The 27,391-nt window shown below is 43.3% G+C and overlaps 1 protein-coding gene across 1 annotated transcript in view; it reads left to right on the top strand.

Annotated features, from left to right (window-relative positions):
* Atp1a4 (ATPase Na+/K+ transporting subunit alpha 4) overlaps positions 1-27,391 on the top strand; it is a 37,820-nt gene that overhangs the window by 8,485 nt on the left and 1,944 nt on the right. Inside the window, exons 7-20 of the mRNA XM_048358193.1 lie at positions 3,509-3,777; positions 8,371-8,569; positions 8,798-8,907; positions 9,091-9,225; positions 12,366-12,555; positions 12,951-13,123; positions 17,294-17,430; positions 17,783-17,933; positions 18,525-18,693; positions 19,931-20,085; positions 20,230-20,353; positions 21,713-21,858; positions 25,111-25,241; positions 25,411-25,512. Coding sequence (XP_048214150.1) covers positions 3,509-3,777; positions 8,371-8,569; positions 8,798-8,907; positions 9,091-9,225; positions 12,366-12,555; positions 12,951-13,123; positions 17,294-17,430; positions 17,783-17,933; positions 18,525-18,693; positions 19,931-20,085; positions 20,230-20,353; positions 21,713-21,858; positions 25,111-25,241; positions 25,411-25,512 — 2,191 coding nt within the window. The remainder of the gene's footprint in view (positions 1-3,508; positions 3,778-8,370; positions 8,570-8,797; positions 8,908-9,090; positions 9,226-12,365; positions 12,556-12,950; positions 13,124-17,293; positions 17,431-17,782; positions 17,934-18,524; positions 18,694-19,930; positions 20,086-20,229; positions 20,354-21,712; positions 21,859-25,110; positions 25,242-25,410; positions 25,513-27,391) is intronic.

Here is a 27,391-nt window from a genome sequence, read left to right as displayed (position 1 = left end):
TGGCTTGAGATACAGGATGCTTGGTCTTCCCAATCTCCCCCATCTCTATGCATACTGCCATTCATTATTGAATCTCCTTTGTCCAAACATGGGGAAAACATAACAGAAGGAATAAAAAGGAAAAACTAAGCTAAATGTGATACAAAATGCACACAGGTGACACAATAGCTAATACATCCACTCCATTAAAAAAAAAAAAGTGAAGCAGTTCTCAATTACTTGAGTATCTTCCTGAGATGCAAAAACCAAATGTTTCTATCAACAGTCTGAAGGTCATCTGCAGAGTTAGGAAGCTTTCCAGAACATGCCCTCCACATAAACAAATACAAAATAAATAGAACTTCATTTTCAAATGCAGAGTGCTAAAGGTGACCTTGGAACTAGAGATCCATCCCCCACCCCCCACACCCCGCCAATGCTCTGTTCTGTGTTGTTTCTGGGAGCTGCTAGACTTGTGTTTGCCCCACTAAGTCACATGTATGAGTTTTCATTTGTCCTGGAGACCCCTCAGTTCATCTGAATGAAGGAACGAATGGACCTTTAGTGCCTCCTATGTAGCTAACCCAGTTACCTCTTCTAAAATGAGAACATTCACCCTTGTTGTTAAGAGCATTGTTGGTGCTCTCATTCCACTTTAAATATGAGGAAGCCATATTTAAAATCAATGTAATTAATCTGCCCCAGGAAAGAAGAGCTAGCCATCTGGAAAGTTGAATTTCCAGCCCTGAGTCATTCTGCTTCTCAGTACATATTACTTCCATATGTTCCTTTCCTGAATGACTCTTATCAACAGCTGTAATGGTAGGGATTTCCACCATTACGATAAGGCAGAAGAAGAATTTTAGACAAAAGGCCTTGTCCACTCATTTCAAGCATCAGAGCAGTGGCCTGCACCATGCTTGGGTCAAGGCAAAATCATGTCCAAGTAAGTTGTCCTTCTGACTCTAGGAGAGAGGGGCTCTGGAAAGGGCAGGAGCCTAGCTGTCATGGCCTTCGCTACCCAGCAGAGGTCAGACTGGCTCTAGCCAGCAAAGCAGGGAGGGGGCTCAGACTAGGCAGCATTTCTCAACTCCTGACTGACCTTTGGGTCTAGAAAAATTTCTGCTGTAGGAGGAGAAGAGGAGGGCTGACCTGTGTTGTGAAGGATGTTTAGCAGCATTTCTGTTTCTTCCTGTTAGATGCCAGTAGCAGACCCCTCCTACCCTGATTGGGGCAACCACAATGTCCCCAGATAGGGTGGACTTGCTCCCAGTTGAGAACCACTGCATTGGAAGATAACAAGGTGTAGAATCGAAGGGCTTCCCTATAAGAAGCACTACTGTTCCTATGGCTCTGGAAACTATTCTGATCCTAAAAACCATCCCTATTCTGTTTAACAAAATAAGAAATACACAGGTGGCTAAACATATTCTGGTTAAGGGTCTTTTTGACAGTGAAGGAAACTAGGCAATAAAATTGAGTATTTCTGAAGAACTATGAGATGTCTTCAGAGATTTTCCAACTTGGAGACCCTTATTTATTAACTAAATATGAGAATGGAATGGAATGCCTTCTCAGAGTGCCTTGTAGTAAGTTCTACTTTGTTTTGTTTTTTGACCATGGACAGCTCTCTCTCTTTCTCTCCCTCCTTCTCTCTCTCTCTCTCTCTCTCTCTCTCTCTCTCTCTCTCTCTCTCTCTCTCTCTCTCTCTCAGAATCAAGTAGGCCTTCCTAGTTCCGACTTGCAAAATCTTGGTTCACTATCTCTTACAGAAAAAGAAAAGAATAATTCTATCTACCTTTCATACTGAACACATAACCCATTTGTGTGCAATGTGTGAGGATTTCTTCTACTAACAACCAATTCTCCAGCAGCCATCACACGGGGTCCTGTAATTCGATTACCTATCCTGATCGGGTCTACTGGAAGATGCCACCCATCAGCTAAGGGAGCAGCCCCAGAGGCCTGCACCCACCTCAGACTCCAACCCAAGTAGCAGGCCATCATCTATACTTCTCACATACCATCTAGGAATCTGGGCCTGTGGGTCCTAGAACCTCTCCCTTAGGCTCAGATCATTTGCTAGAACAGCTCACAGCACTCATGGAAACATCTGATCTGCATTTCCCCACTTATCATAGAGGATATTGCAAAGGGCACTTAAATGACCAGATGGAAGACATGAATAGGGTATGTGGTAGTGAGCAGGGGTTTGGAGCTCCCATGGCCCTTCCAGTCCCTTCTGCAAGATCACTAACTTGGAAGCCCTCCAAATCTAGTCTTTGGGGCTTTTTTTATTTAACAGAGACTCAATGGATTACATCATTGGCCCCTGGGCCTTGTGTCAGTCACTTTTCTGTCCCTGAGAAAAGATACTGGAGATAAATAATTTATCATGAGGATTTATTTTGGTTAGCAATTGCAAAGGTTTCAATCTATGGTCACCTTGTCCCATTGCTTTGAGCCTGTGACGAGGCACAGCGTCATGGTGAAGAGTGTCATGATAGAGCAAAGCTGCTCCCTTCATAGTGGCTAGAGGAGAGGGGAGAGGAAGGGGCAGGAGAGAAAAGGGAAGGAGAGGGGAGGAGGGAGTCCTTCTAGGGCACACTCCGAATGACCTACTTTCTCTACTTCTTAAAGTTTTTTACCATCTTCCAATAGCACTAACAGCTGGGGACCAAGACTTCAAAACATCCATCTTTGGGAGACCTTCCAGCTAGATTATAATAGCGTCTCTCCCTTTCTCAGAGGTCAGGCCGTGGAGCTGAAAGCTCAAACCTCTAATCACATGGGTGGTTTCCCCTGGCAACAGCTCTCATGTGTGTCTATCCAAGAGCACACCAAGAATTGCTTCATCAAAACAAAAGATTCCAACAAATTGTACAAGAAATGTACCCACTGCCTTACATATGAAACTGTAACCCCTCTGTACATCACTTTGACAAGAAATAAGTAATTATTCAGAAAAACAAAGCAAAACAAAAGATTCCACTAGTAACTGGTGGCTTAGGTAGAGATGTATGTCTATAACCCTGGCTTCTGGGTGGGAAGGGAGGTTATAGGCATACATCTACATCTGAGGATCGTAGTTCAAAGCCAGCCTAGGCAAAAAAGTCTGTGAGAGTTTTATCAACAATTAACATCAAGAGGCATAACTGTTCAAGTGGTAGAGCCTCAACCTTAAGAAAAAAAAGCCATGTGAGAATGAGGTTCTGAGTTCCAGCCACCCCAGTATTGACACCAAATGTGTGTGTGTGTGTGTGTGTGTGTGTGTGTGTGTGTGTGTATAGTGTATGTCTTCTCACCCATGGGATTCTAAGGGATTTAGGAGCTCTGTGTCAGATACTCTTACCACTCAGGAAATTACAAAGGTTTTAGGAATGAGGGTTAAAGACCTACCATTAGAACAAAAGGTTCCCCTAGCAACCCTATCTATATGGGTTTCAGTAGTTTTGTGAGGAACAGGAGACAAAGATGGTATTTCCATGTGTTTCCCTCTTCCAGTATCACAGTATACTTTCATCCCCAGGAACAGCCCGGGGCATTGTGATTGCTACGGGAGATGCCACTGTGATGGGCCGAATCGCTTCCCTGACGTCAAGTCTGAAGAGTGGAAAGACTCCCATTGCTCTGGAGATTGAACACTTCATCCAGCTGATCACAGGATTCGCCACCTTCCTTGGAGTCACTTTTTTCATCCTCTCACTTTGTTTGGGCTATAACTGGCTGGAATCAGTCGTTTTTCTGATTGGCATCATCGTGGCTAATGTGCCCGAGGGGCTTCTGGCCACTGTCACTGTAAGTACACAAGGGTGGCCTTGGGGCAAGAAAGAAGCAAGCCAGGGAAATGAAATCCCTAGAATCTTCTTTGTGTTGTTGAGCCTTGCAGTTCAGAGTATGCCTGACACTTCGGTGTCAGAAATGATTTAGCTCTCAGTATTCCACAGACAAAGTCCTCACTTGTTTTTGGGTGTCTGCTCTTTTTCTCCAGTGAGAGAGGAAGTAAGCACCAATGGAAATAGAAAAAGAGTTCTACTCCTGCCTATACTGGCTATGAGTTTGGCCAAATCTCTTAATATCTCTGGGCCGCTATTATTTATCTACTTGTAAAGTGATATTGGAATTATAGAGTCCTACTGGAAAGAATGTCAAAGGCTACATAAATTCAATATTTGAGCCAGGACTGAATATCCTCTATGAAAATCCATGGGAGATGATTTCTTTTCTGGTAATGGGAAGCACATTCAGGGCCATTTCCTTGTTGTGTTTACTCCAGGTGACTTTAATTGTATCAAACAGCAAAGTTTCTCTATTTCATCTAGTTTTACCAACTGAAGAACCAATTTAAGTTGGTTCTCTCTTTCCTACAGTCTAGTCCTTTCAATTTATTTTAAATTAGCATACATTAATTGTACTAGAGTTTCCTTATAGTATTTCCAGAGATGTGTACAAGGTGCTTTGATGAAATCTAGCCCCTCCATTATACTCTTTTTTTTTTTTTTTTTTTTTTTTTTGCTAGTCCTAGGGCTTGGACTCAGGGCCTGAGCACTGTACCTGAGCTTCTTTTTGCTCAAGGCTAGCACTCTACCACTTGAGCCACAGAGCCACTTCTGGCATTTTCTGTTTATTTTGTACTGAAGAATTGAACCCAGGGCTTCATGAATGCTAGGCAAGCACTCTACCGCTAAGCCACATTCCCAGCCCTGTACTCTTAACTCTCACCTTTCCACCCTTTTCCAAACAACATTTAGTAGGTTTCATTATAGTATCTTCATATGTGTCTATATAATGTACATTAATCATGTTCACTGTTCCCACACACACACTGTTCTGTCCTCTTCCCCACTCTCACAGATTCTCACCCCTAGACAGTCTCTCTTTTATTTCCATGATCCATTATTATTGTCATTGTTATCACTCTAGGTCTAATAAATTCTGCACATGGGTCACATCACAGCATGCTATAATTGGCTTTTCGAGCTTTGCTTATCTCAACATGATGATCTCCAGTTTTATCCATTTTCCTGCAAACAACATCATTCATTCTTTTTTTGGATGAATAAATACTCCATTCATTGGTTGTTGGCCACCAACATTGCTTCTACAGAGTGGATCTTATGAGTAGTGTTGCAGTAAGCATGGGTGTTATAAATATCTCTCTTGTACATTGACTAACACTCTGCCGGGTATATGCCCAAGGGTGGTACAGCAGGGCTATATTATAGGTTTACTTTTAGCTTTTGGATAAATGACCATACTGATTGTCATAGTGGTTGCACTCGTTTACATTGCCACCAACCAGCATAAAGGTTCCTATTTCCCTTCACCCTCACCAGCATTTGTTGTTTGTTTTCTTAATGTTTATTCTCACTGGGGTGAAATGAAATCTCAGCACTATTTTGATTTGAATTTCCTTGATGTCTAAGGTTGCTGAACATTCCTTCATGCATTTGTTAGCCATTTGTACTTCTTTGTTCTGAGAACTGTCTGTTCAGTTCATTTGCCTATTTATTGATTGGGTTGTTCTTTGAATGTTCAGGATTTTTTGAGTTCTTGTGTATTCTGGATATGTATTCTTTTTTTCTTTTTTCTTTTTTTGCTAGTCCTAGGGCTTGAATTCAGGGCCCAGGCACTGTCCCTGAGCTTCTTTTCACTCATGGCTAGCACTCTACCACTTGAGCCACAGCTGTGTTTTGGTGGTTAGTTAGGTAAGTATCACAGACTTTCCTGTCTGGCCTGGTTTCAAACCATAATTCTCAGATCTCAGCCTCCTGAGTATTTTGGGATTATTGGAATGAGCGACCAGCACCTAGCTCCAGGATTACACTTTTAGGATTGATTACTGTGTTTCTGTGAAGAATAGCCTTGGAATCTTGATGAAAATTGCACTGAGTCTGTAGAGTGATTTCAGTAGTAGCCATTTTCACACTATTAATTCTGCCAACCATGGGAGAGCTTGGCATCTTCCAGTGTCTTTTTTCAATTTTTTTAGGGCTTTATTGTTTTCGTGTGGAGATCTTTTGCCTCCTTAGTTAAGTTTACTCTTAGGTATTAAAATTTTAAATTATGAATTGAGAAATTCATTGTGAATAGGACTGTTTTCCTGATTTCTTTCTCAGCCTGTTATTGATGCATATGAAAGCTACTGACTTATTTTATTATTATACATTAGTTGTACGAGACAGGGTTGAGTAGTTCCTTGTGACATTTCCATACAAGCAAACTCACCCCCTCTAACACTCTCTCTTACCTTTCTTCCCACTGCTAAAACAATTTCAGAAGGCTTCATTGTTCTGTTTTAATAGATGCAAATATACTAGTCCAACCACATTCATCCAATTTCACCCACCCCCTTCACTCTCTCCATTCTCCCTCCCTCTTCCAGCTAGTGTCTATATCCACCTCCAACAGAGCCAACATTACTTTCCTGTTTTTTTGGGTTTTTTGGTGTCTATTAATTGTACCAAAGGGTTTCACTGTGTTATTCAGATGTGCATATATTATATTTTAATAAGGATATTCCTGGGGCTGGGAATGTGGCTTAGCAGTAGAGTACTTGCCTAGCACGCATGAAGCCCTGGGTTCAATTCCTCAGCACCATATAAACAGAAAAAGGCAGAAGTGGTGCTGTAGCTCAAGTGGTAGAGTGCTAGCCATGAGCAAAAGGAATCTAGGGACAGTGTTCAGGCCCTGAGTTCAAGCCCCAGGACTGGCCAAAAAAAAAAAAGAATAGTGCTACTGTTTTACCTTTCCTCACCCCAAGTCCCCTATGATCAAGAGCCTTTGTTGAGATTCCTTTATGCCATCTTTATACATAAGATAGTGACTTCTATATGTTGACTTTGTGTTTTGCTCCTTTGCTGAAATAGTTGATCAGATCTAGATCTGATTTTTGGTGGACTATTTGGGGTCTTTTAAGTATAGGGTCATCTTGGTTCAAATTATTCTGCTTTGAACTGAGCGTCTCACGCTTGATAGGCAGATGCTCTATCACTTGAGCTATACTCCCAGCTTCCTTTTTTTTTTTGCTTTTTTCCCCCATATCCACATTTACTTATCCACCCATCTAATGGCATTATTATTTCCCATAGTTTCCTGATATTTGTTTTCCTTTTATGGGTGTTTCTTTAAATATTTTCTTCAATGCTGATTTCAGTGGTCATAATTTCTTTGGTTCTTGTTTATTATTAATGGTTTTTATTTCTCCTTCAGTTATGGAGAATAGCTTTGCTAGATACAGTAATCTAGATCAACAGTTATTTTCATTCAGAGTTTCTTTTAGAGTTTATGTTGACAAATCTGTTGTTTTGATGGGCTTTATATGTGACTTGCCACTTTTCTCTTGTGGCTTTCATATTATTTCTTTTGTATATTTGTTGTTTTAATATAATGAGTTTTATAAAGTTTCTTTTCTTTATGTCTGCTTGGTGTTTTGATTGCTTTTTGTGTATAGATAGCCCTTTCTTCCTCAAGCCTAGGGAAATTTTCTGCTATATTTTATTGACTAGGTTATCTATGCATTTTAGATTATACCTCTTCTCCTTCTTCTGTACTCATGATTCATAGATTTGGTTTATTCTTTGATATACTTTCTTAGTATTTTTCATTGTCTTTATCTGAACATTTTAATTCTTCTACTTTATCTCAATCTCTAATATTCGATTTCCATTCTATGAGCTAAGATTTCAACTGTGTTTTGTATTTGGATTATTGAGCTTTGGATTTCCAGAATTTCGATTTGAATTTTCTCAAGCTTTCCATTGTTATTTACTTCCTGACATAATTTCTCCTAGTTCATTCCGCTGTTTACTTATATTCACTTTGAATTCACTCAGAGACTTCTATATTTATATAACCCACATCCTACTTGTTAGTTTTTAAAATAACCTTGCTACATATCTAACTTATGTTGAATTTATGATTTTTTTAAAAAAAATCTTGTTTAAATTATTTCTCAAGTGCTATGATACTCTTTGCCAATGTCAACCTTGTTCTTGTCCATTCATTATTTAAACTCTTGGTACAATGCTCCGCCACACATAGCATCTTATACCACAGTTAAAGACTAGCCATATATGTGATCCCTGGAAAGATAGAACCTAGAAAGAAAGAGGGGTAAAATGTGAAAAGAGGATGTTAAGTAGAAAAGCAGGAAGGATCCAAGGGGAAGAGACTCACTCCTTAAGATACGCTGATGAAGGAACAAACTGAAACTCTTGTCATAAAGCCCACACTAAAATTACTTCCCCAATATTCTGGAGCATGGTCATAGGTGGAATTTCTAAAGAATAAATGGCAACAAAAATGGAAACAAAAGCGATTAATCCAAAACACAAAGTGATGGGAACAATCTCCCTCTCTGTTCATTTTCTCCCTTCTTGCTGGCTTTAGGTATCCTTGACCCTGACAGCCAAGCGTATGGCACGGAAGAACTGTCTGGTAAAGAATCTGGAGGCTGTAGAAACCCTGGGCTCCACATCTACCATCTGCTCAGACAAGACAGGCACCCTCACCCAGAACCGCATGACGGTGGCCCACCTGTGGTTTGATAAGAAAGTGTATGAAGCTGACACCAGCGAAGATCAGATTGGTGACTAGTGGTATTGGTAGTGGAAGGACTGGGGGGAATGTGATGACTGAGCTAAGAGAATGGCAAGTCCCAACAAAGAGAAGAGAGCTAGAGAGATGAGAGTAAAGAAGAAAGATGTAGAGGAAAATGAACATATCCTCAGTGTAATATTTGGGTACAAACAGGATGTGACTAATGCTCTGCTTTAAACTCTCCTGTTCTCACAGTTATTTCCTTCTTTCTCCCTAGGAAAAGATTTTGCCAGAGGCTCTGATTCCTGGTTTATCTTGGCCCAAATCGCTGGCCTCTGCAACCGGGCTGACTTTAAACCTCGTCAGGAGAGCCTGCCCATAGCTAAGGTGTCAGTCCTAAGGGGAAAGAGTGACCTGCCTTTTCTCAAAATATCTCTTTCCTAGCACTCAGTGACTTTCCCCCATGCATCCTCTTTCCTCCCTATCCCTCCCCTCTCCTTGAGGTCACAGGTAAGCCCTGTGCCCAGGTGAGATACCCCTGGGACTTACCATACAAACTCATCTTGGCAGAAAGCAACAACAGGGGATGCTTCCGAGTCAGCCCTCCTCAAGTTCATCGAACAGTCTTATGGCTCTGTGAAGGATATGAGAGAGAAAAACCCCAAGGTGGCAGAGATTCCTTTTAATTCTGCCAACAAGTACCAGGTACAGAACTGGCAAAGGTAGTGGAATAGTGGGGGATGGGCAAGAGCTCATCAGTGGGGAACAGGACTTTTGCTTGTGCCTTCAACTGCACCGCTGAGAACAGCAAGAGAGCCAGTCACCCAAATTAAAAAGAAGTCTCACCTCAGTGAAAACTAGCAGGTGAAGAGAGGAAAAACAGATGAATAACAGAAGGAAGCATTTAGTCCCAAGCAGAACTTTGATCTGTGCCACCTATGGAGAAAGAAAATTATAAAATGCTCTCTGAACAGTCCATAGGTAGCAGAGGCTGACTGGGGAGTCCCGTTAGAGCTACTTGCAGCTGTTAGGTGCACCAGAATAAGATGCCATTACTGAATAAGGTTGTGTCTGCAAGGTACTCTCTTCATTTGCCATCAAGCATTTCCTTTCCCTCTATGCCGAAATCCTGGTGGCTCCCATCGGGTAGGTGATACATTTTCCATTTCCCAGGAACATTTGGGTCCATTACCTGGGATAGAATGGACAAGAGCAAAGGAAATACTGAGTGAAGTAGCAGACAAGCAATACAATACATAGAAGCCAGGCATAGCAGCACATGCTTATCAGTGTGGCACTTGGGAAAGGGGAATGGAGGGGATCGCCAGTGGGAAGCCACTTGGGGTTACATAGTTAGTTTGCGGTTAGGCTGGTCTCAAAGTCCATAGAGGAATAGGAGAGACAATATTTCTTTCCCGAGGTAGAATCCTGACCAACTTTGAGAAGAGGTTTCCAGTAGAAAGCAGAGAACAATGGCCTTACGGTACCTGAAGGCCAGCCAGGTCACCTGGGGGAAGTGGCTGCAACTCCCTTCACTACCACACAGACCAGGCGTGCAAAACAGGAGACAGACTTAAGTGGGACTTGCCTTTCTGTCCTACAAGACACATAATAGAATAATGCTGTCTACATAGACCTTTTAAAAACATGTTTCCCTGTATTTTCACCTTGAACACTGAACAAGTAATAGTTAAATAGATCACTGCCCGTCTTAATTAGTTTTGCTCTGTGTAATAAAATAGGTTACCTAAGCCCAAACTGCGAACTTCAATTTCATCTCCCCCCCCCACAACATTTGTTTGGCTTCCATAACCAGACAGGGATTTTTGTGGTTTGGCGAGGCCTGAGTTAAAGCCTTTGGAAGGAATTAGGTACTTCTCCTTCTATGTGATTTGAAATGAAATCAAAACATATTCACAACTTTGTTGGGGGCATCCAACAAATAATGACTCTTCCCCAAATGACTGTTGGTGGTTCTGAGCTATGAAATGTCACTGAAATGGCAGGGCTGGCTTCTGCGGTGTACCATGTATCATAAGCCAGCCCACGGGCCACCCAGCTCCGGCAGCAGCTAGTTCCAGGGAGCTCTGAGCAAGCTGCAATCATTAGATTCTTCTAAGGGCAGAGACTTGTCTTTGCAAGGGATATCTTAGCCTGCTGAATGTTTGCAAAACTTAGACTCTTTCCCTCTTGAGATGGAAGTGAAATAAAAGATGATTCTCTATCTAGGCATTTCCTTTTATCCCCCCCCCCATCTTTTTTATCTGTAATCTGTCAAGATGTGGTTTTCCCATGACCAAGACACTAGCTTAAGTACCTCTTGCTGTCACCTCCGAATGAGCTTTATACTCATTCCACAAATATTTACTGAGCACTCAGAAAAATGGAGCTTTGTTAACATTTTACAGCTTTTTGCTTAAACAAGTTAAAGTTCTTCCTGGTAACTGCTTAGGCCTATTTTAAGCATGACTGAGCAGTCTCTAACACAGCAGTTATGTCCACATTCTGTGCAATGGTTTCTGGCCCAGCTTGTCCTTTGGGCAGCACAGTCTGGCTTCCTCTGAGCTCCCAGAGTTCCTTTCAATGAACTGATTTTGTTCCCAACAGGTGACTTAACAGGCATTTTCTACCAGCCACAAGCTGAACGCCATAAAGTTCCTTTTCCTAGGTCAGAAATAAGAGAACATGCAAAACCCCAAGCGATCTGACTTCTGTCTCCTGTTTGTTGTAGTCTCCTCAGGTTCACTTCATGAACTTGTCTCCTCTTTCCATACCACACCCACCCTCAGTGGATACCAACCACTTGTGAGCCCCTGTCAGGGACCACTCTTGCCTTTAGGAGCGAGATGAAGGTGATACTTCACCATCTTCAAAACTGTTGCTCATAAAAACCCACTGAAGGCAGGAGCTGGTGGCTCACACCTGTAATCCTAGCTACTCAGGAGACTGAGATTACAGTTTGAAGCCAGTCCAGGCAGGAAAGTCCATAAGACTTACCTTCAATAAACTACTCAAAAAATTGGAAGTGGGGCTGTGGTTTGAGTGGTAGAGTGCTAGCCTTGAGCACAAAGAGGTTCAGGGACGGTGCCTGTCCCTGAGATCAAGCCTGAGGATGGGGGGGGGGGCAAGGAAACCCACTGAAAAAAGCAAGGCTGAACCTTTTTGTGAAAGGCTTTCAGGGGTAAGGAGGTTAACCTGAAGCCATAAGGCAAATGAAGCATTCGTGCTGGCAGGCCTTTGGTCCCTAAGTTTTCTTTCCTGCCTACTGCCTAGTGAAAAAGACACTTTCTTCACTAACCCCCATTATTTCTGCTCTGGAACCATCACATCAATAGGAAGCTGAGAAGATGAGAGTGTCACTTCTTCTTTTTTTTTTTTTGAGGTTTATTTATGGGCTGGGGCTATGAGTGGCAAGAGTGCTTGCCTTGAGGTTTATTTATTTATTTTTTCAAATTTTTATTATCAAACTGATGTACAGAGAGGTTACAGTTTCATACATTAGGCATTGGATACATTTCTTGTACTGTTTGTTACCTCGTCCCTCATGCCCCCTCCCCCCACCCCAAGAGTGCCACTTCTGCCATCAGGGAGCGTCCAGTCTGGCTGGGAAGACAAGAGAGTTTTGCATGCAAATAATACCAGGCTGGAATTGCCTGGAAGTGGAGGGGCTGGGTACAGCTCGGAGTCTCATTTGATCCAGAAAGTGGGGAAGGAGTAGGGAGGAAGGGGGGGGGGGTAGGAAACAGGTTGCCAGTCTTTTTTATTTTTTAAAATTGGCCCTTGGTTTTGATCGCTGTTCCTGCTCTGCTCTTCCTTTCCATCCCCTTGCTGCTCCCTCTCTGTAGCTGTCCATCCACCTCCAAAAGGGCCAACCAGAGCCCTACGTGCTGATGATGAAGGGCGCTCCTGAGAGGATCTTTGATTTCTGCTCTACTTTCCTGCTGAACGGCCATGAGTACCCAATTGACGATGAAACGAAGAGCGCCTTCGAAAACGCCTACTTAGAACTGGGAGGTCTGGGGGAGCGTGTGCTAGGTGAGGAGCTATGGGGGACACCTTTGTAATTTTTTTGTCGGTTATAGGGCTTGAACTCAAGGCCTGGGTACTGTCCCTGAGCCTCTCTGTACTCAAGGCTAGCACTTTACCACTGGAGCCACAGCAGTACTTTCAGGAATTGAGTGGGTAACTGGAGATGAGTCTCACAGACTTTCCTGTCTGGGCTGGCTTTGAACCTTGGTCCTCAGATCTCAGCCTCCTGGGTAGCTAGGAATACAGGCATGAACCATCAGTGCCTGGCTGAGGGAAAGGGCATCTTTTGAAAGAACGGCACCAAGATGCTCACATGAGGGGTGAACAGTCTTGTATGCTGGGGTGACATGGGTAGGGGACATGGAGAAATGAATGGTTGCTGCTCTCTTCTCTTTTCTCAGGGTTCTGCTTCTTAAATCTGCCTAGCAGCTTCTCGGAGGGATTCCAATTTGATACCGTTGAAATTAACTTTCCCATGAAAAACCTGTGTTTTGTGGGCCTCATATCCATGATTGATCCTCCTCGCACTGCGGTGCCTGAGGCTGTGGACAAGTGTCGCTGTGCAGGGATTAAGGTAACTACCTGTCCACCCAGAAGTCCCTCACTTGTCAGAGGTTGGAGGAGAGCAGTAGAAAGCCTGGCACAGGGTAGGTGCTTAAGTGTCTTGGCTTAGTTGATTTCTGCCACATTGAACTGATGGCTTTCAGTGTTCAGAGCTATCTGGCAGCAAGTCTCTTCTGTAGCTTGCACTGAATGTTAAAAATAACAAGAAAGATGGAAAGAAATTAAGGTCTGCACAGGGAAAGAGACATGGGCTCTGTTGTTGAAGTGGGTACATGCAGGAGGGGAATGTTGGGCTAACATGAAGGGTGACTGAAAATGAATATAGTCAAAGGAGATGGTTTGCATGTATGAACAAAGAACAATGAAACCTGCTGGAACTTCTAGGAAGGGGAAAAGGGAGAGGGATAGGGAGGGTGAGACTGATGAATACATTGTGTATACAAGTGGAAATGTCACAATGAAATCCTCCTCCTATAGAGAAGTTTAAGAAAATTGAAGTCCAAGACATACCCCAGACCCATGATTTTAAAACTCCCAGAATACATTCCAAACTGTATTGCCAAAACATCCCCCAAAACTCTAGTGAGAGTTCATGCTAGTATCTAGCATGAAGCACCTCAAACTTTTGTGAATGTGAATCCTTCGAAGATTCTTTTTTTGTTTGGTTTTGTTGTTTTTGTGGGGGTTTTTTTGCCAGTCCTGGGGCTTGAACTCAGGGCCTGAGCACTGTCCCTGGCTTCTTTTTGCTCAGAGCTAGCACTCTACCACTTGAGCCACAGTGCCACTTCCATCTTTTTCTGTATATGTGGTGCTGAGGAATCGAACCCAGGACTTCATGTATACGAGACGAGCACTTTACCACTAGGCCATAGTCCTAGCCCTCGGAGATTCTTTTTTCAAGACACATTCTGATTTCATAGTTCTGGAGGCCCTGGAGGTTGCACATTTTAAACAAACTCTTAGGTGATGATGATGATACTGGTCCACAGACCACATGAGGAATAACTGCTGGAATAACTGGAAATAGGGATAAGTCTAAGGAGCCTGGGGGTACAGAAAAGGATAATATACTGAAAGCTGGGGATCCCTCAATGGAATTGATGTGGAACGAGCAGCTACTCTAACTGCTACAAACCCTGATCCTGTAGCCAAAGATAGAAAATAGAGGGAATTTGTCCAAGAGAAGAGAACAAACCCAGAGGTGGAAAATCCCAAGATCAGAGTGGGCGGCAGTGGAATTCCTCTAAGATGTCGTATGTCCCATGTTTGCAGGCCAAAGATTCACATCCTGACAAATTAGATATTGACACCTTCCCTTTGTTTGTATTTTGGGTTCCCTGAGTATTTTTGCTCCCAGGCTTGGGAGGACACTGAGTAGAGGGTATTGAGGCATTTAAGGAAGAGCAGGCACTCTCTGTTGAAGTTGACTTCATTGTAGATATAACCTATGACTGTTGGAATTTGTCTATGGGTCAGCTTGGACCACCCTTCATTCAAGGACTAGCCACTAGAATTGAGACCCAGGAATGAGCCCGAGAAGGATGAAGGAAATGATTGTGAGTACATTGTCTAATAGCTAGCTACCATACAAAACTTCAGTGATAGCATTATCATGGCACATCTTCATAGAATAGCTAAGTCATCTTGATATCTCCACTGCTCCATAAACTACCGTATCATCATATTGTAGAAGAAGGTATTTGTTGATTTTTTTTGTTTTGAGGCTAATAATTAAGGTAAAATTTGTGATTTTAGTCAGGATGCCTGCCAGATTAGGAGGTTCTCGCAGCCAGACAAGAAGCCAGCTAGCTCAGCTCATCACAGTCTGGGAGGACTCTAAGGACTGGCTGTTAGCTGGCAGCCAATGTGGAAGGCCATGGGGCTTTCTGGGCAGTCCTTGTTCTGGGCCTCAGTTTAGGGCTGTCACTACAATTCCTTACCTTCTTCTGCACTCTAAATTGAGAGTAAGTTGGTAGACTCAGTGGAAAATTGTGGCTCATTCTCTCTCCCCTATGGGGAAATATAAAACATACAAATAGTGCCAAAATGTAGTGGACACATAGAAGCTTGTTGTGTAGACTAGACCCTTCCATGGATCAACTCTGCAACGTTGTTGCTGCAAAGCTGATGAACATTACAGAATGCTGATTAAAAGAGGTGGAAGATGGACTGAAGGCATGGCTTAAGTGGTAGAGTATCAGCCGTGAGCAAGAAAGCCAAGAGGCCCCAAATTTAAGCCCTGTGACCCAGAACTCACACCAAAAGAAGGTTGTATCATGGTCTCATGACAGTAACATTTTTACAAGGAAATGAGGGAAAACTAAAGTTTCCCAGGTAGCCATGTGCTCATAACGTGGGAATAAATGTGATTTTTTAACCTAAAAATATTCCCGTTATACTTCCACTGACTCAGGGTCTTGGTAGTATGAAGAAACTTTGACACTCTCTAAAAGCTGTAGCCAGCGTTTGGATGGTGTACTGAGAGCCTGCTGCTTATCAGTGCTAAAGTATCTCTCAAAGGACTCTGATGTCAAAGAAGGGGAAATAGCAAAAGGGAAGACTGCATTGGGAACTTTAGAGGTAGAATCAACACCAAGAAATTGGAAATACTCCAGTTCTTTGAGAAACTGTGAGACATCCTTTACCTCAGAGGAGCCATTCTTTGTAGAACTACGTATCTGTTGTACAAATAGAGCTATCTCAGTGCTTCATAGAATTGGATTTCAGGTCCTAGGAACTCACTCTTAGAGTGGTTATCTTTGTATGTTTATTTGTCTGGTATGGTATAGAGAGGTTCCATTTGATGGTCAAGTTGGGCAAAGTACTAGGAAAGTATGAATGACAACAGGCCTTGTCTAACAGGCTGCAGGTCACTCTGGGAAGCTTTCAGGCCACGTTGTAAGCATGAATGGCATCACTAAGGGCTTAATCTCAGTCACATCTGGAAGATGGTCTTCTTATAGTTCCCTCTCTGATCAGATCCTTGCCTGTTATTAGCTGCCCCACAGGCCAAGCTCATGAGGATCCAGTGCCTCATAGCTCAGACAAGATACTCAACACCAGATGTTGTAAGGAACAGCTCAGTGCAATTTTACTGAGTCTGTGATGATCACAGCCTAGTTAGCACTTTGCTGTCTCCTTCTAATCAGACAGGGGAGCCAGTGTGAAAAGATGAGAGCTCATGAAACCCCAGAGTAGGTGCTTCTGGGGAAACTTCAGTGCTTATTTCCATACTTAGAAAGCAAACCGACTAGCCTCTGAAAGATCACCATTCTGAGAAGCAGTGGACTGTTTTGTCACTGTCAAATGGTTTCCTCCTCCCTCCCATCAGAACTTAAAAAGTTGTTTGCCTACAGGGCACTTCAAAACCTTGAGTAGAACTTCCCAGGTAGCCACTATTCCTTCCTTCCCTCATCTGATGGTTATTTGTTGATAGATTCCTCTATGCTGAGCATTGTGTAGGCCAAGCTAGTTAACAAGCACCTCACATCACACCTTGCAGAGCTCTCAGTCCAGTGGAGGGAGAGAAAACTAAGTGATCATCACACAGAGAAATGAGAAGTGTTGACATAAAGAAAGAACAGAATTTCATGAGAGCACAGAGCATGAAAACCCTATCTTTGGGGAGGAACGTGATGGGACTAGGCACCAGGAAGCCAAAAATAAGTTGAGATAGAGGGCCATGGTAAGGCAATGGGATAAAGAGAGCTAGAGTAAGGATCTGAATTCACTGGGCTCTGATGAAATGTTTCTGGGCAGATGGAGTATTCTAGTCATCCTTCATTGCCACTTGTTCTATGTGTAGGAGTTTCTGTGTTAGTGCTCAAGGTTGCAGCATAGCTACTGAAATAATTAAGTAAAGTTCTAAATATTTTAACAGATGTAAGTCTCGGAATTGTTCCTGGGCAATCTAGAATCTAATCATCTCGCATTGTAGGTCTGAGAGACCATCCCCCCACCCCACCCCCAACACACACCCTCTACCCCCACCCCTGCCCCAAGTGTTGAAGCCACAACAGCAAAGCTTTTGATCTTTTGGTCTGTATCACCAGTTCTTGTAAATGAGCTATTAAAACCCTTGTTGAGTGAAAGTAGTGAGTTATTCATAGGGGAAAAAGACAAAGGATTCAGAACTGATCTGGAGAAATTCTAATCCTCTTCCTTCTCTTCCCCAACCCAGGTGATCATGGTAACAGGAGATCATCCCATTACAGCCAAAGCCATTGCCAAGAATGTGGGTATCATCTCAGAAGACAACGAAACAGCAGAGGACATTGCTGCCCGGCTTTACATTCCTGTCAACCAGGTAGATACTAGGTGAGCTCTTTAAAACCCTGATCTACCATTTTCTTCTCCATCCTCAGATGCCCCCACCCAGACATCACTTACCAAAAGTCTTGGAGTCCCCTTCAATCGGTAGGATTGTGGGGGATTGTACATTACAGAGTAAAACATAACAGGGAAATAGTCAAGTAAATACGTCAATGGATTTTTAGAAAACAAAAGTAGAGGAAGAGAAGAGTGATTGGCAAAAGGGACGAGGGGATGTAATGGGTCAATTTGAGGACTATATGCAGAGGAGACAGGGTTGAAAAGAAAGAACTATATAGTAGGCTAATGTGAGTTCTCCACATTCAGATGTCATCTTTCAATGTTCTTTTTCCCTCAGGGATATTAAAGCCATCGTGGTGCATGGCTCAGATCTGAAGAATATGAACTCAGAGCAGCTGGACTACATCCTCAAAAATTATAAAGAGATTGTGTTTGCTCGGACTTCCCCTCAGCAGAAGCTTATCATTGTGGAGGGGTGTCAGAGGCAGGTAAGGGAGAGCAAGGAGCCCCAGGAACCCTGGCAGAAATCTTGGTGGCAGAGCCCAGTATCTAACCAAGCAAGGGGGTATGTGTACTGGGAAGAGAGATTTTAGAGAGCATCACATCTCAAACTCCGTGGGGGCTTCCGTGTGGGGGCTTCCTGAAGGCTTAGATATTTTGTGGGGAGCAGGAAAAGGAAGAGTTGGGAGTTCTGAATCAAACGTCATTGCATCAAGAAGCAAGATGAAACAAAGTGGGTGCAGGTGGCTACAAAAGAACGAGGAAGTACAAAAGGACAAAAGGCTGAATAAATAAAGGCTGGGATCATTCAACCTTATGGAAAAAAGACCTACAAGCCAGTGTGCCTTCCAGTTCTCAATATTTAACCCAAGGCCAAGTTCTGTAACATAGGAAGGTGGCCAAGATGGCAAACCTGGGGTAAACTCTTGTGTTCCACATGGCATATCTATGCTACATGCTCCCTTTCTCTATCTATTCCTCTGCTAATAAACTTTTCTAGTGCCTTATAATGAGATGTTGCAATCAAACTGACCCTGATTCTAACACAGTAGTTGCTCACTCCTGTCTGACTTTACCAGGGAGCCATCGTGGCGGTGACAGGCGATGGGGTGAACGACTCCCCTGCGCTGAAGAAGGCCGACATTGGCATCGCCATGGGCATTGCTGGCTCTGATGTCTCTAAGCAGGCGGCTGACATGATTCTATTGGATGACAACTTTGCCTCCATTGTCACAGGCGTGGAAGAGGGTGAGGAAGCTAGATGCCAGGGCTGGGACTTGACCCTTAGACTAAAGCAGGACTTGGGATACATTAGCTTCACCTTTTTCTATCATCCAACCACCACAACCTGTGTGGACTGCAAAAAAATAATCATTATAAGACAAAACTTTGCAAGTGAGATCCAGCTACCGATGAGATTGGAGGGAAGAACAGATTTTCCAGGGAGACTAGGACTCTGCCATGTCATAGTATTTGCTTTGGACTCTCATTGGTATTCAAGGATGTATACAGCAAGCTCCTAGATGGAGCCGTAGTCCTGGGAAAAGTCTGTGTTGCACAGTCTTCAGCAAGACCCCCTAGGAGCCTGTACCCTGAATGACAGGGACCATTCGAGATCGGTTGAAGAGCATGAATTAATTACATAAGCCCCATTAAGCACTCTTTTTCTCCAAAAAGAATCTGAAGAGAATGTCCATTGATGAACAGAAGGAACTCAAAATGCTGAGTTCCAAACTCCCTCATTCTGCCTGGAGCTATTTTTTATGCAAACATGACAATCTACGTGTGAATCAGGTTCCCAGAATGATTCCGACACTTTGCTTGATTATTTTATATCCATTTAGTATCATTATTATTGAGTGCTGACAATGTGTAATGCTCTGTTTTAAATATATGGGACAAACCCAGACCATACCCCCCATGTAACTTAATCTCTAGGTGGAAAGAAAGACAATAAAAGCAGCAAATGTTGCAGTAGATTAAGAAGAATGGGAAAAATAAAGGCAGGAATGCAGAGAGAGATCACAGTCTTTGAAAGAGTAACCAGGGAAGGACTCAGCAGTCTTGCGGGGCAGGAGGAATGATGTTGGAAGAGCTAAGAGGTACCCAAGGTCACAAGTTGGTTAGGTCAGAAAATGAGATTCAAACCCAAGCTTGTCCCAGGCCCAGGCTGTTTTCACTTGAGCCTTAATTTTATAAAGGGTTTAATACTGACATTCTCAGACATCTCAGGATTAACTAGTCCCAACGCTGCTTAATTTTCAGAGATCAGATAACATTAGCTGTGTTGAATCTGGAACAAAGAGTACACAGTCAGAACACAGTAATAAATTAGGGCTCTAATGAATAGATACGTGATTTAGAAAGAAAACTAGACCCAACATGTTCACGGATGCTTCTTTGTAATGGCCTCTCTGTTCAGGAGGCAATCTGTGGGAGGTGGGTCCTCTCGATGCTTCTCTCAGAAGGTTGACCATCCTCCCAGGTCGTCTCATCTTTGACAACCTGAAGAAGTCCATCGCATACACCCTGACCAGCAACATCCCTGAGATCACCCCCTTCCTGCTGTTCATCATCTTCAGCATCCCCCTGCCTCTGGGGACCATTACCATCCTCTGCATTGACCTGGGCACTGACATGGTGAGTGCCAGACTAGGTCCTGCACTGGTACTGCTGTGCCAAAGATGATGAGCAAGGAAACTGAAAGAAGGAGCAGAACTAGTGCTACTTCTGAGTTCTCTTCTTCATGTTGGGTCCTTGCCATTGCCACCTTCCATGTCCCAGGTCCCTGCCATCTCCCTGGCTTATGAGTCAGCCGAAAGTGACATCATGAAGAGGCGTCCACGAAACCCGAAGGTTGATAATCTGGTAAACAACCGTCTCATTGGCATGGCATATGGACAGATTGGTGAGCCCGGAAGAGAGAAGGGTGAGGGGCAATGGGAGTAGGCACCCTGGCCGTTTGAAGCATCTCCATTTTGAAGTCACGAAGATCCTTTCTCAATGACAAACTATGCTAGACCCCAGGAATATAGGACCTAGAACTCGTGAGCTCTCATCTGCCCTTGGCATAAAGTCCAGTAGAAAAGGAACAAATGTATACAAAATGATAGCATCTTTCCAGATGCCAAGGAAGAAGTAGTGACCCTCACACAGGACAGGAAGCACAGCACACACAAGCACACCAATTATGAGGATTTTCAGACAGGTGTAACGGAGGAAAAGGAACTTCAATTTGGTGTTGAGAGGATAGAGGTTCAGCTACTCAGTTGACAATCAGCTTTTCCCTGACCAATAGATAAGGGAATGTTCACATGGCATGGTTAAAGGACAGTGAACAAACCAGCTTGTTGGTGCTCTTAGTCTTAATAAGGAAGTGGGGGAAAACAGGTCTGTAGACATAATAGCATTAATATTGAGGCCAGACTTAAAAGGTGTTTGGGAACCATGATAGGTCTTTGTTACTGAGCTGCCAGGTACATTAGAGTAAGGTACATCAGAGAAAGTAATGAGAGTAAGGTACATCAGAGAAAGTAATGAGAGATGGACAAGGGAGAAACTCGAAATCAGAGAAATCATTGGGGACTCCTCTTGGGCCCCTCCCCAAACGGAGTCTTGCTACTTTTCTTCCATGTCCTACCTTTCACTGTCAAATAAACTTACTCTGTTTACCTTAAAAAATAAAAACAGAGATCATTCAGGTAATCTAGGAGATGAACCATGCATGAATAAAAAACACAGGCTAATCCTAGCCACTCAGGAGGCTGAGATCTGAGGATTTTAGTTCAAAGCCAGCCTTGACAAGAAAGTCCATGAGACTCTTACCTTCAATTAATCACCAGAAAGAGTCAGAAGTAAAGCTGTAGCTCAAATGGTAGAGCAATAGCCTTGAGCACAAAAGCTCAGGGGCAGCACCCAGGCCCTGAGTTCAAGCCCCAGGATTTACACACATGTGTGAGCATGCACACACACACACACACACACAGAAAATATTGCATGATTTGGTGGTCCTGGGCTGGAGTTTAGAAACAAATGTCAGGACTTGGAAACAAATCTCATAGAGATGATCAAGTCAGATGCGGACGGCAAAAATCTTTAACACTGTATATGTGCGCGCGCGTACACACACACACACACACACACACACACACACACACACACACCTAGCTAGAAGCAAGTCCTAGCCCCATTCCTCCTGTCATCTGCCTTGGAGGGCCCGCCCTTTCTCTGAATCAGTTTCTCCATCCTATGATTCTGTCCTTCACAGGAATGATCCAAGCTCTGGCTGGTTTCTTCACCTACTTTGTAATCTTGGCTGAGAATGGCTTCATGCCTTTTGATCTGCCAGGCATCCGCCTGGACTGGGACAATAGATTCTTAAATGACCTGGAGGACAGCTATGGACAACAATGGGTGAGTAGAAAGAGTATAACAGTAGAGAATGACTAAGAAGAGTGAAAATGAGGATAGGCAAGCATGTTGAGCTAAATTTTTTGAAGCATAGGAAAAGGGAGATAGCTGACAGAATTGATATCTCATCTCCGCTCTTCTCTGAGTGCATTTGACCACAGCCTCCAATTACACTTGAGAACTTCTCTTTACTTACAGTGACCTCATTTCTATTCATCCCTGCTGTTTACAGGCTTACCTTCCTAGATCCTTTGGTTTCTTGAAGCAGGAGGGTCTTCTTTATCCTACTGACATTTCCAGGCTGATTTCTGTTTTTCCAGGTTTTAACCATGATTCCCCGCAAAGTCGTCGTCATCCACCCTCAACTCAAACCTTTGTAGTGACAAATATTTATTTCTTAAAAAGTGAAAAAAAGATAATTAAAAGTGATTTAGCAGGGCTGGGAATATGGCCTAGTGGCAAGAGTGCTTGCCTCGTATACATGAGGCCCTGGGTTCAATTCCCCAGCACCACATATATAGAAAAAGGCCAGAAGTGGCGCTGTGGCTCAAGTGGCAGAGTGCTAGCCTTGAGCAAAGAGAAGCCAGGGTCAGTGCTCATGCCCTGAATCCAAGGCCCAGGACTAGCCGCAAAAAAATTTTTTTAAAAAGTGATTTAGCATGACAAATTTCCTCCTGTATGCTGTTGACATCATAAAGTGCTATGCAAATGGGTTGATAAACTCCATATATTCAGAGTTCCTGGCTGTTCCACCACTGCAGTTTTCATATCATCTAGTATAGAGCTGCATGCCCAGGAAGCACACTACTTCCTGGAGCAAAGATAGCTCCTCTTTTTCTAAATGTCTTTCCCTATTTTTTTCATTAATCACCACCTATCCCATGTACTGTTCTACCCCCTGAGGATATGATAATAAACAAAAATGACCATGCTATTGTTCTTATGGAGCTTATTTCTATTTAGGGGTATAACCATACATGTATATATGTGTGTATATATATGTATATACATTAAAACAAATTTAACCATATATGCACACACATATGCATAAATACATATATTACATAAGTACACACATATATATACAGATATAGATATAGATATAGATATATATAAAGCATTGTAGAGTGCTTGCCTAGCACGCTCAAGGCTCTGGGTTCAATCCCTACTACCTCAAAACAAAGAAGCAAATACTATCAGGTCAGCAGATTGTAAGTCCAAGGGAGTCTAAGAAGTGCTAGAATGGATAATTGAGATACCAGAGTGAGTGGGATAGAAAGATATAGTCAGAAAATTGAAATTGCAGAGAAATTTAATTATAAAGTAATTGTATGCATTTGAAAGGATAGTATGTAAAGTTTAAACATAGGCACAAGCAGCCCCGTTGGGGAGTAGAGGATAATAGGGCTAGAGAAGATGGAGAGAATAAACTATAAGGGGCTGGGAATATGGCCTAGTGGCAAGAGTGTTTGCCTCGTATACATGAAGCTCTGGGTTCGATTCCTCAGCACCACGTATATAGAAAAGGCCAGAAGTGGTGCTGTGTCAAGTGGCAGAGTACTAGCCTTGAGCAAAAAGAAGCCAGGGACAGTGCTCAAGCCCTGAGTCCAAGCCCTAGAACTGGCAAAAACAAACAAAACAAGAAACTTTAAGGCAGTATTTGAAGGCTTGTCAACCTAGATATCTAAATCTAGATTAGTGACAGTCAGAAGAAATCACAAGAGGTGGCTCAGGTAGTGGTAGCTAACCATAGTGAAGGATAGCATGATCTGATGGTTGGAAAATGGTGGATGGACATAATCTACATTCCATACTTAGCTCAACAATTATCAGCTTTGTTTTTTGATCATTTAAGGCCTTATACTTCTCTCTCCAAGTATGACTTGATGTATAGTATCTCAATATTGTACAGTCATATCTTTTTGAATTTCTTATTTGTTCTGAATTACTTATAAACAAAGTGTTTGATTTTTTTTTAACATAGAGGGTTTTTTTACCTCCAGTCTTTTTCTCACTTGGCTTTTCCAGGTGAGAGCTGGTGTTCTACCACCTGAGCCATTCCGCCGCTTCTGGCTTTTTGGTGGTTAATTGCAGATATGAGTCTCATGGACTTTCCTGCGAGTCTGGCTTTGAATTGCAATCCTCAGATCTCAGCCTCCTGAATTGCTAGGATTGCAGGTGGGATCCACCAACACCCAGCTAAAAAGTAATTTTTTTTCAGAACACATTGGCAAAGTAGTTTAATAATTGTTTTCAGAACAAATCAACAATATTTATTTTTTAGGTAAATTTTTCAGCCTAATTTTGATGTACTTCTGTTTCTGCAGTCCTCTTTCATAACTTATCCTAGCATACTGGCATGGTTAGCATATTTATCTCTCCCACTAGAGTCTAAATTCCTTATGTGCAAAATGCAAATGACAAAGCCCATGGAATAAATAAGTGCTTCTCTCTCTTTCTCTCTCTCCCCCCCTCTCTCCCCCTCCCTTCACCCCAACCCTACCCCATCTCATACTGGGGTTTGAACTCCAGTCCTTTCCTCCAGTCCTTGCACTTCCTCTCTGCCACTTAGGCCACATCCCCAGCAGTTCTGATTTTAGTTCTTTTTACAGCAAGGTCTCATATTTTTCCCAGGCTCACCTGGACCTCCATCCTCCCACTTCTGCCTTCCACACGGGAGGGACCATAAACTTAGACCACCATGCCTGGCTTACTGGTTGACATGGAGGGGGCAGGTGTTACTGGCTTTTTGCCTGGACTAATCTTAGTCTGGGTTCCTCCTGATACCTCTGTGGCTGGGATTACAAGCATGAGCCTGGGTGCCTGGCCCAATCTACCACTGTTTGGGGGCCTTCCTTTTTACCTGTGGTCATCCTGCCCTCAGGCCCCACCTTCCTCTCTGACCTAAGACCTCTGATTCTGCTTCTTCTATACCACACTTCTTACTAATTTAGTGAGTATCTTTTGAGCCATGCTACATGCCACTCACTGAACTAAGCACAGTGAGAGGACACAATGATAAATAAGATCAGCTCGAGGGGGGTGGGGGCTCTTGAGGAACTCTCAGGGAAGGAAAACACACAAATCAATCATAGTACAACCCAGCAAAGGCTGAGGCACAGAGATGTGGTGTGAAATATAGAGAAAGAGGAAGGACCACACTCAGCCTCTGGTCCTGGAAAGCAGAACAGACCAGACGGCTTTGGGTGTTTCCAACCTTGACCACTGTGTCGCCTCTCTGCCCACCCTCCCCAGACCTACGAGCAGCGGAAGGTAGTGGAGTTCACGTGCCACACGGCCTTCTTTGTCAGCATTGTGGTGGTGCAATGGGCTGACCTCATCATCTGCAAGACTCGCCGCAACTCCGTCTTCCAGCAGGGCATGAAGTAAGGACCTATCCCATGGCTCCCAACAATTTCCCATTCTCCCCGACACACACACACACACACACACACACACACACACACACACACACACACACACATAGAGTCCACTCCCCCCCCCCCCTACTTTTTCCTCCTCACCTCCATCACACTGAGAAATGCTTCTTTCCAGAAACAAGATTCTGATTTTTGGGATCCTGGAGGAGACATTCCTAGCAGCTTTCCTGTCCTATACCCCAGGCATGAGTGTGGCTCTGCGCATGTACCCACTCAAGTGAGTAAGGGAAAGGACTTAGAGACCAAGCTCTCTGGGCACAGGCATGAGGAGAGCTTGTGAGAGGAAGTGGGAGGAAGCCTGAATAAATGGGGCTATACTCAATGACATTGGGGATAGAGTCATCTGTGCCCCAAGAAGTAGACCTGATTTACGGAAGTAGCAGAGATTGTGCCAAATGATCACAAGCCACTAAGCATGCAAATTTAGCAGGCTTACCAGTGCTCAATCGAGTGGAATCTTTTTTTATGATGACATGTGGTATTGCTTGAAGCGGAAATAAGCATAAAAATAGTTTAATCTATGCTTAGCTAGTTCTGTTATATCTATATGAATATGTTCTAGGGCTGGGGATATGATCTAGTGGCAAGAGCGCTTGCCTCGTATGCATGAAGCCCTCGGTTCAATTCCCCAGCACCACATATACAGAAAATGGCCAGAAGTGGCGCTGCGGCTCAAGTGGCAGAGTGCTAGCCTTGAGCAAAAAGAAGCCAGGGACAGTGCTCAGGCCCTGAGTCCAAGGCCCAGGACTGGCAAAAAAAAAAAAAAAAAAGAATCATGAATATGTTCTAATGGATATATATGTGAATGAACATGCTGAAATTCCTGCTTTCTGCTTCAATTTCCAGGATTAGGTGTGGGGTGGTGTGTGTGTACGCACATGTGCATGCATGCCAATACCAGGGCTTGGACAGAGTTATCTCTCTTGCTTAGCTTTTTTGCCCAAAACTAGTGCTCTACCACTTGAGCCATAACTCCACTTCTGGTATTTTTTGGTGGCTAGTTGGAGATAACAATCTCATGGACTTTCCTACCCAGGCTGACTTCAAATCTCCAACCCCAAATCTCAGCCTACAGAGTAGCTAGGATTACAAGCATGAGCCACAGGTGCCCAGCTATGTTGTCTCCTTTTAACATTAGTATATTTTTAAATATTTTTATTTTAAAATTGACAGAAAATAAAGCAGAAGTGTCTTTCTACACTCATGATTAAATCATTATTTGCATATCAAGGTTTATATTTGTGGTGTGCATAAAGAAAGAACCCTGGCCTAGGCCTGTACTGTCCAGTATGGTAGCACAACCCACATGTGGCCACTGACCTCTTGAAATATGGCTAGTGAGCGTAAGAAACTGAATTTATCATTTCAATTCATTTGAACTTAAAAGCTGAAGCCGTGTTAAAATTTAGTCTATTAAGTACAACTTCAGCCAGGCACAGTGGAACATGCCAGTAATCCCAGCTACTTGGGAGGCTGAAGCAGAGAATGGGGAATCCAAAGCCGGCCTAGGCAATCAAGACATACCTCTGATAGATAGAGGACAGACAGACAGACAGACAGATAGATTTTTTTTTTGGTTGGTTGTGTGGCTTGAACTCAGGGCCTGGACTCTGTACCTAAGCTTTTCTGCTCAAGGCTAGTCCTCTACCACTTTTGAGCCACAGCACCACTTCCGGTTTTCTGGTGGTTAATTGGAGATAAGCATCTCACAGACTTTCCTGCTCAGGCTGGCTTTGAACTGGGATCCTCAGATCTCAGCCTCCTGAGTAGCTAGGATTACAGGAATGAGCCACTGGCACCCAGTTTTAGATAGAACTTTATTGTCTTGTTTGGAGTGCATTTCCCTTTAACTATGGAAAATTTAGTGTCTGGGTTGAGAGGTTTCATCAGTGTAAGACACTTCATGGATTTATCAGGCATAGAATGAAAATACAAACACAAATTGTCTCCATTTTTTTGTCAGTACTGAGTTGTTGTTGTTGTTTTTGTGGGTTTTTTTGTGTTTTTTTTGCCAGTCCTGGGCCTTGGATTCAGGGCCTGAGCACTGTCCCTGGCTTCTTTTTGCTCAAGGCTAGCACTCTGCCACTTGAGCCACA

Source organism: Perognathus longimembris, chromosome 11 (assembly GCF_023159225.1).
Source record: "Perognathus longimembris pacificus isolate PPM17 chromosome 11, ASM2315922v1, whole genome shotgun sequence".
Classification (NCBI taxonomy): Eukaryota; Metazoa; Chordata; class Mammalia; order Rodentia; family Heteromyidae; genus Perognathus; species Perognathus longimembris.
This window is presented reverse-complemented; position numbering and strand designations above follow the sequence as displayed.